The 9,931-nt window shown below is 28.9% G+C and overlaps 1 protein-coding gene across 2 annotated transcripts; it reads left to right on the forward strand.

Moving 5' to 3' along the window:
• The first annotated feature begins 1,054 nt into the window (after nucleotides 1-1,054).
• LOC145187793 (nuclear receptor coactivator 5-like) lies at nucleotides 1,055-7,393 on the forward strand. Of its 2 annotated transcripts, XR_016452588.1 has the most exons (8): nucleotides 1,055-2,150; nucleotides 2,655-2,904; nucleotides 3,370-3,612; nucleotides 3,778-3,977; nucleotides 5,638-5,706; nucleotides 5,937-6,045; nucleotides 6,161-6,223; nucleotides 6,420-7,393. XR_016452588.1 is itself a non-coding variant. In XM_080064269.2 (6 exons), exons 1-6 carry the CDS (start codon nucleotides 1,847-1,849, stop codon nucleotides 4,881-4,883), a joined length of 1,512 nt encoding a protein of 503 aa, XP_079920395.2. In that variant the 5' UTR covers nucleotides 1,055-1,846; the 3' UTR covers nucleotides 4,884-5,097. The 2 variants fall into 2 exon arrangements, 1 of the variants encoding a protein (XP_079920395.2); XM_080064269.2 differs by lacking the exons at nucleotides 5,638-5,706; nucleotides 5,937-6,045; nucleotides 6,161-6,223; nucleotides 6,420-7,393 and adding exons at nucleotides 4,142-4,426; nucleotides 4,654-5,097.
• Nucleotides 7,394-9,931: the final 2,538 nt, after the last annotated feature.

Below are 9,931 nucleotides of genomic sequence, written 5' to 3' on the forward strand. Positions count from 1 at the left end.
ATAAAAATCAGATTTAGTGTAGAAATAGGTAAAAAAGACCGGAGAACATATTTTTGAAAATGTAATTTTTCGTAAAAATCCCATTGCTTTGCTATTATTTTTCATTTTTTTCTTTAACTTTTTGTTAATGCGAAATAATTCCATAATGCTTTAAGATACCATTATGCTTAAATTTTTAAATTTAGCATGCTATAATGGCTATAGGCAACACTGTTTAAAATTTTTAAATTTTCCTCACGTTAAACTGTTGTAGCTCTTTTAAAGGCTTTTGGCTACATCTGAATTAGGTCTGCATTCTCTCCGCACAAAAAATATAAACCAATTATTTGATACAAACTTACAATTATGCTAAGATAATAATAAATTGGAATTCAATGTTTTAATCTTCCTGTTTGATGACACTGGTGGTAATGTTATAGGACTGTACTATGTTTAAAAACCGTAGCTAATCTCATACAATGGAACAGGCAGCTCCAAGGATTAGTTTTACTTGACCGGCTATAGCTAGAAGACTTTTTGTAATATTCAAATTTTAATCGTCATTTAATACCAGCTAGTGTATTAGAATAATTTTGGCACCTTTTTTATGACGCAATTGATCTCACTAACTTCAGTTGTATTGTTGCTGTTAATGAACTTTACATTAGCCTTGTAAGATTTCAAGAATCAACAAAATGCCATGATCTTATCATCCAAGCCTTAACTGGCGCTGTACACACTAGCTTCGGCGTCTTACTCAAAAATCTTAGCATTTTAAAAAGCCTTAAAACACTAGATTTGCATACAGATTACATTCTTATACAGTGTGTTGTATCCAAATTAATAGCCTAAAAGATTTAATAGTCTAAAAGGGGAACCCTTTCCTAAAAAGTAATGACTTCTGAGGAGAGTATCTAAAAAGAAAAGGTTTAAAAAAAGAAAAGAAGATCTAATTTAATTGAATAGAATATATAAAAGCTAAAATTAAGAATAAGCCATTTAAAAGTTTTTTTTTTCATAAAGAGCCTAAAAACGCGACTTTTTCACAACCATTGGAAACCAGTCTTTACTAGTCATTTATGTTCTCGATTTTAATTAAGATGGCTGCTTGTACCTGTAAAGTCAAAAATAAGTTATTTCTCTACCTGGTTGTTACTTAAAAATCAAGTACTATTAATGTTTAAATTATAGACTTAACAGTTCAATTAAATTTGTTACTTGAAAAGTAAAATTTTATGCTTTTTTATGAAGTGAAAAACACCGGTTAACATATCCGTATATTGTGTGCTTTTTATAATGGATTAAATCACAAAGTGTTTTTAGAAAATCTTTTACTCAACTGTAATATTTAATAAAAATAATATACTTATGTATAAAATCACCTACTAGAATTATGTCTACCCTGTATATAATGTAAGGTGATCAAGTTTTACAATAAAAAAGAGGGAAAAAAATTTTCCTAAAAAGAAACATTTTATCGATTGCAACAATAACACACTACAGTATGCTGTATGCAAAATTAAAGCATTTATAATATCTTAATATTGTAATTATGCTTACAAATTTCAAGTGAGGATAGAATTTACAAAGGGAGAACAATTGGGCACTTTAATATATGGTGGTTATGGTAAAGATAGAGCACATGCTTGTTATGATTATACTAAAGCATATATGTTGCAAAAAAATGTAAACATTTTGTTACTATGAATATTTATATCTATGAATGGTAAACTAGGTATAACTTAACCTAGTAATTAAATTTGTCTTAGGCAGCTAATGCTAACAGATGATGCCTAAGGCAATTTTCTGTATACTACTCCATATTTATTGAAAATTTTGTATAAGGTCTCTAACATTTAGAAATAAAATGTCAGAATCAGATGTTAAGAATCGAGATAGGTCACGCAGTCCTTTGAATAGAAATACTCGGACTTTAGGCAGAGATACTAACAGTAATGACACTAATTCAGTACGAAGACGTGTGTTTGTTGGAAATCTTGCTGTAGATAAAGCATCAAAGAGAGAAGTGGAAGAAGTATTTGTAAAATTTGGTGCAATTGAAAGTATTTCACTTCATAACAATTATGGGTTTATACAATACTGTGAAGATGCTGCTGCAGATGAAGCTGTTCTAAAAATGCATGGAAAAGAGTTGTTTGGAAAAAGAATAGGTAATTAATGGTAAATAATTATAAGTAAATATATACTAACACAAACTCAATTTTCATTATCTTAATAGTAAGACCATTATTGCTTTGAAAGATCCCAATTATTATTGAAATGAACTGCAAATAATTAGTACTAATCGCTTTATTCTATCAAAAATTGTAGCAAATCTAACTAAGATTATGTAAATAAAAACTTTCTGCTACTATTTAAGTTAATTCTTCAAGTAAAACAGAAGAATTTCCCCAGCAGTTGTTTAAGTTATTTTAAATAAAAACTTTTGTTTAAGTTTTTTTAAATATAAGAGTTGTCTGATTTTAATTGCTATATAATGAAAATCTTGTTTTTTTTTAAATTTAAGTTTTTCTATTCAAACTTTTTTAATCAAAATGTTTAAGTATGGATTTGAAATTTTTTAACTAACTATTCTAACTAAGTTATCAGTTTAATGTTTCTGCTCTACTCTTATTTTGTTTCATTTTTTAAAAGCATATTTCGTTTTTTAAAAGATGTTAATCTTGCTGGGTTACGTCGTAAAACTCAAGCAAAAGATAAGTTTGAAGGTCCTCTTAAAAAAGAAGAGGTTGTTCCTCCTCATATGTTAAATGCAGGAGCTGGTATACGTCCTGCACGAGCTCGAAGACCGCAATCTAGATCTCCTGTGAGAAAATCACCTAACAGGGATGATGGATATGGCAGATCATTGTCACCTATGTCTAGATATGAGGAGCTCTATAGAAGAGAAGATCCTTATGCTCGGTAGATACCTATTCTTTTTCAAAAGCAGTTAATTAGATTTATTTAGGTTTGGTAGTACTTAAATGTTATATAAGTGCTACCATACATAAACCCAGACACAAATACACCGGCATACTTGAAAATAGCCCTGTTTATGAGCTAATTTACTAACAGAATTTGATAACAACCCTGATATATATGAAATAGTTGTTTCCTTTCAAAACATGCTTAAGTTGAAAAAGTTAATCACAAAGGATAGTTATCAAATTTTGATTTTTTTTAAATAAATGATTATTTTAATAAAGGCTAAAAACATTTAAGGCAATTTATTTTCGCTTAGCAGTAATTATTTTCACTTTTAGGACTTAAAACTTGTTAATAGTTCACTTTGTTAGACCATCCTTAAAATATAAAAAAGGGTCTGTTACCTAAGGTTACTTAAGCATGGTTAGCTTTAGTTTACATAAACCTTTTGAATATATTTAGACCAGAACATTTTCTAAGAGCACCATTTGATCCTTATGAAAGACCCCATTATGGTACACGTGATTATCCAATACCTCAAGATAGAGATGTATACAGAAGAGACTACCCTCCTCATTATGAAAGAGATTACATTTCTCGTGATGATCCTTATAGGAGACCTGAATTTCGACCTCCTCCTCCTCCTCCACAAAGAGTGCGTCCTGCAATTGATTGTGAGGTCATATCCTTATCAAAAGAAGAAAGGTAATGTGTAATCTTGTTTTATATATATATATATATATATATATATATATATATATATATATATATATATATATATATATATATAAAAATTCAAAACTGTAAAGAGTTTAATAGGCTTTTTCTGAGGGGAGCTAATAAAAGTAATCATTTATTTAATATATCTAGTCGATATGCAGAAGAAGTTGAAAGTCGCTTAAGAAGTATAGGTTTGGTTTGTAATATTGGGTATCCACCACCTGATGTTACACCTACTGAAGCAGTTGATAGAGTTGCAAGACTTGGAACTCTTTATGCTGTTGTTGTTGCACCCCAAAATACTCTTCATCGTTCATGTACTCTTAATATTTTACATGGAACTAGACAAGGTAGGGATACATTGGCAGCAATCATTTTAGGTTGAAATGAAAGAAAGGATTTTTTCACACCATGGATGTTCAGGCCGCTTTTTCACTTTTTAGGTTTTTCTTCAGCATTTTCTTTTTTTTTTTTTATACCATCTCTATTACACAGCTGGATTTTTTTTTGATAGAACACCGAAACATGCCTCTTGATGATTGCCTCTCATTAGTAGCACGAAATTTTGATATGTACTTAAAATTTTTACGGGAACCCTATCGAGGCCCTGCACCTTCTGTTTATGGGCCACGTGATGATCCTCGAGCTTATGCTCCTCCAACTTATGCTCCTCCAGCCTATGTTCCACCTCCACATACTCATGTAAGTGGGGGGATCCCAACCAAAGATATGAGTACTCAAGAGATAGAAGAAATGATAGAAAAACTTCGAAGAGAAAAAGAGCAGCGTGAAGCACAAGGTGAGGTCTAAGAAACATTCTGAACATTTAAGGGTATCACATTTAGTTGCATAAGAGGGTATCATATTTGGTTAAATGCTGTAAACGTAAATATCTATAACAACATAAAAATTACTATAAATCTTATTATAAAAATAAGTTCTTTGTTTCATTTCATTTTGTTATTTACAGTTTAGTTAGTAAATAAAGTGCAATAACACTTTTTTACTTTTTTGAATTTGCTTTAGATGCTAAAGATTCAGAACCACAAAGAAGAGTAGAGTTAGAAGGGCAACTGCGGAATTTAAGACAGGATGCAAATGTTAAACCTAACTATCTGAATGATAATCAAGGATATACTAATAACCAAACATATGGTCATTCTTCTGGCGATTATTCTAACTATCATCATACCCCACAAGGAAATATTGGTGGTTATTATTCACAACAATCATATAATCAGTCGGGATATCAATAAAATGTTTTAACTCGCTCATACAATTTTTCTCATGAGGACTTGTTATGGTTAGGACTATAAATTTTGTGTAAAATAAAACAATCCGCTTTCATTTGAAAATCTTTCCCTTAGCATCAAAGAAATAAAATTTTCTTTCAGGAGATTTTACCAACTCAGAAAATAGTTGTATTAAGAATTTTGTAGTTTGGAAAAAGTGAAATGAAGAAAAATGAATGAACATTTTTTGCATTTAATGGGGTGTCAACTTTTTTCTCATATGATAGTTTTGATTTTAAGCAGTTTTATTTGTTTTTAAATTTTGCGCGCATTAAAATTTTTTTTTTTTTTTTTTTTTTTTTTTTTTTTTTTTTTTACAAAAAATTTTATCTTTTGTATTATTTTCCATTTTTGATTTTTGTGTGCATGTTTTTATGTGCATGCTTTTTTTTCCTTTTTTGGTTTTTTTTTTTTTTTCATCCACTTTCTCCATGTTTTCTGGATGATTTTTTGGAATGAAGAAAAGTTTCAATAAACAAGGTGACATACATGAAACCGTTTTTTCTTTTTGTTTTGTCGTGGATCATGGTTTTTATATCATCAGGATATATTAGCAATGGCATCTGATTTAAAGATTTTTTTTTCCTATACTAATAACTAGGTTAATACATTTTGACAAACTGGTTTATGATGGTCATTAGTATGGTCATCATAGTTATATTGATAATCATGGTTATAATCATGATATGATCATGATATTATGCTTTTGTCTGTTTAGATTTTTTAGAAACAGGATTAAAGTTTTGCTTTTGAATGATTGATTGGTTTGATTCATGGAATTTGGATGGTAATAATTATTTATTTTTTAAAGTTTACTTTTATCATTTGTTTTTATGTAAAATTAAAAAAACCTTTTTAATGTCCTGTGACTTGTTAATTGATTTTCAGCTTTACAAATTTACGATTTTCGAAGGTTTTTCTGTTTCATTTGTATTCGATTTTTTTTTCTTTTCTTTTTTTTTTTTGGTTTTTTAAAATCTTTTCTTTTTTAGCTTTGTTTTTTTTTTTTTTTTCTAGGATTGTCGTTCAAAAAAAACTTGTCGGCTCAGGTTCCGTTGAATAAGGTGCAAGATTCGGTGAACAAAAATACCAAGGAAATGTTTTAAATTGGCTATAAATTTTATAAGTAGGTTACAAGTTAACGTTTTATCGACAAATTGGATTTTTATGATTTTGACTGAAAACCAGATCTGACCGTGTGAAAGTCGCTTTAGTTATTTGTTCAACTTTCTCTTTGTTAGATTCTTCAGATGCAATGGCTGGCTGGACAGAGATGGATGCAGAATATATTTATATTTAATAAGGTGCGTGAAACACCCATTATCCTTCGTAAAATAGTACGTTTAACAGCTATAAATATATTTAGTTATTTATTTAACTAAGTTTACGATATAGTAGAAAATAAAATATTTTTATTTAAAAAAAGAACTCAAGTTTTTGTTTGAATTTTTTGTCCGGTTCAGTTCATGTTCAGCTTTCATATTTAGTTTCGGTTTTTAGGAAGAGGATGAAAATATGAAGTCAAAAGTCGAAACCAAAATCAATCTCGCATCTATTTTTTCTCTTTTATCAAAAAATGTCTATGAAAAAAAAAAAATGCCTCCCTCTCTTTTTATCATCATGAGTTTAGCAAATTGGGAAGACTCTGCAGACTTTTCGAGAGGAGGATATATATATATAACAGCTAGCATAACAATTGCCACCTAGTTGTTTATGATTGAAAGTAAAAGAAAATAGGTCATCAAGGTCATCAAGGTCATCAAGAGCGAGGTGAGGGAGAAGTTGCAAAAAATGGGAAGGTTTATTTACCTTTCTCGATCCACTCCTCTCAAAATCTTTATAGTCACTTTTGCAAGAGCTTTAATTCTTATTGTTATTAACATTTTTACTAGTAATTTTCAATACTAATTCGCGTTAAAAATTTTATGAAAACAAACGCACACTCGCCCCAGATCTTCTAAAGATGAGAATTTCGATTTAGGATAAAACCTTAAATTTTTTCGCTCGCGTTAAATTTTCGTAAACACTTAATTCAAATGATTCATTCTAAATTTAGTGTATGAACAATTGATTTAAACAATTTAACAGACGAAACGAAACACTGTTTCAATTTAATCTGAGTTCAGATTAACTAATGGTGTAACAACGGTTTAAACTATTTAAAAACATAATACCTAAATTAGGAAATATCCAATAATAGCAAATTATTGTTAATAACCAATTTGACATGTTATCAAAAAATTTAAAATTTAGAAAAATTCGTTACTTCCGATGAATTTGAATTTCGTCGCCAACGATTAAAACGAATAAATTATGATGAAAAGAGAATTAATTTTAGTTTTATTAAACAATCTTTTGTTAACTAAAGAGATTACTTTTGGCGTGGTTCATGAAAAGGTAGCCAATGGTGAAAATGGAGTTAGCAATTTGGTTGTTTAGTCAGTAAACAGAAATTAAATTGAAAAAAAAAAAAACGAAAATAGTTGCTGTAGTTTCAAAATAAATTATTTTTCATGACAGAAGTTTGAACTTTATAACTTTATGAAAGTATAAGAAAAACAATAAAATAGGAAAGACAATTCAGTGAAGTATTTTTAAAGTGTTTTTAAAAATTTTCTTATTTTCAAGCCAGTAAAAGTAACGCCCAGTTTTCTAAGGTTAGTTTTTGAAAATTGTCCAACAGAAATATGAATTCCAGTAATAAAGATAGAAAAAGATCTAAAAAGTTCTTGTAATAATATTGTGTAAATATATTTTTATCTTAACTTGCAATAAGGACCCAATGCTGCAATTTTTAAATTTTTAATTTAAATTTGTTTTTAACTTTTGCAGCTGTAATCGTAGGGTCTAGCCTAAGCTTGATTGAGTTAATAATGAAAACTTAATAATAAAACTAAACGAAAATCATTTTTCAAAAATCAGTCAATTCATCCGTGAAAAAAAAAAATGCATACATATTTAAAAATTTAGCATAGCATAAAAACAGCTGACGAATCAACATATTTAAGTTTAAACAAAAAAATATATATTTACAATATGCTACTTAAGAAATTTCACTTTAAAAAAATCTCCGATTGACTTTTATTAGTAAAATTTATGTTTAATAAAAATCTTGTCCATTTATTCATGTGTCAACATACCAATTAAATACTTGGTGCAATTTTTGTAATAGTTTGTTATTTTTTTAATTATTTTTAATGCTAGTACTTTACCATCCTATGAACCATCAATAACTTTCAGACATCCGTTAAAATCGACATCTAGTTGGGATCATTCTGTGGGTCTGTAGGGGTCCAAAACCACCAATGAAATTTTCGTTTAAACTATATTGGAGTTACATAAAAACTTACAAATGCATGAAGAGAAGCAAGTCCATTTTGCTTTAGTTCTTTGGTAAAGCTTGCATCAAGCTGTGTGAAATTGAAGTTCAATCTAACAATGTCTTGAGGTTTCTCTCATAGTAAATTGGTATAAAGAATTATTAAAAAAAGTAAACACAAAACGTTCACTTAAATTTCAAACATTTTTTTGCGTAGTACTATGGTTATTTCAATACATTTATAAACTATTTACTTGCTTGAAACTTTGGTAAGTCATATCGAGATGCAAGTTTCGTTCGATTGAGTCCTTTCAATCCATTTCTTGCTTCGTTTCTACAAACTGAAGAAGCTTCTGTCATCAGCTTAATGCATCTTTCAACCACCTGAGTATGGTAAGAAAACTTTAAAGTTTCAATCTTATCACGAACATTAATAATAATATTTTCTAAATCCTCAGCAGAAAAATGTCTCAGGGAGACAATCAGAAAAATAGAAACTTTTTGCTACATCAGTTGAACGTGCTCAAAAACTACTTAACAAGTGTTTGTAATTTTTTTACACTATGAAGCTAAATCATTTATTTCAATTGTTTTTAGCATTTTTAATTTGGAAGCTTAATTAGAAACCGAAAATTTTTTCCTGTACTTGACATCATCTTTTGGATCTTGCTTTGAGTTACTTTTTTTTGAAGCTGCTATCTACTTTTTCTTAGAATCTTCTTCATCTGACGCAAAATTCTTGCTTTTCAATAGGATTCGTTTTATAATTGACCGATAACTTTCAATAACTTGCTGCTCAGGACAGCTTGGTGAATTTGCCTCCTTAGGTTTAAATTAGACGTCATTTTGTTCATACCATTCTGGAGGCTTCTTGAAGTAGATAAAGTCTATTGCAAAAAGATTTTATCTACTTCAAGAAATCTATTGCAAAAAAGCCTTTTCACAATTGCTTGGCAATTGTGAAAAGGCTTTTTTTGCAATAGATTTTATCGTCTTCAATTATGCAGTTTTCTAAACTTAAAAGTTTATATAGCTTTTTTTGAACAACGAATTGCTTTAATTTCTCCATCCAGTGGAATGCTTTGGAGTTTTACTTTTTATGATATGCTTTACATTCTTCAGATTTAAGTATTTTTTCCATTCAAAGCTCGAGTGCATTTAAATTTTTCTCGCAAGATCTCTCTGCGACTGGCATGGATCAGCCTTTTTTGAGCGTATGATTGATTTTGCTTTATATTTATCATTAAATCCTTTCTTTTTTTCGCTTTCTTTTTTTTTCTTTCAAAAGATCGAGTTTATTTTTATCTCTGCAAAATAAATCCAACTGAAGATTGAGCTACACCGGTCTACACCGGTTTGAAGTGTCAATTTATGACAATGAAAAATTAAAAAAAAAAATTTCCAAAGTTTTTTCTCTATTTAATATTTGTTTACTCATTTTTAACCCGATAACAATGAAAACCAATACAATCAAACAACGTAAAATAGTAACTGGACTGATTTTTATTGCTTAAAAAGGCAAAGAAAATCCGTTCTTTTAGTCTTCAGTCCGTTCTTTTATAAGACAAAATTTTTGTAAGTACCCAATTTTATTAATTACTTTATCATTCGTTTCCTATATATTTTATTTATTAGGATTGTTTTTATAACTTCGTTATCAATGCGGTTTTTCTGCCTGAGGTAATTACTATTC

This window comes from Hydra viridissima, unplaced genomic scaffold, assembly GCF_058129835.1.
Source record: "Hydra viridissima isolate aposymbiotic clone 2 unplaced genomic scaffold, HvirCarnegie_v1 scaffold_1, whole genome shotgun sequence".
Classification (NCBI taxonomy): Eukaryota; Metazoa; Cnidaria; class Hydrozoa; order Anthoathecata; family Hydridae; genus Hydra; species Hydra viridissima.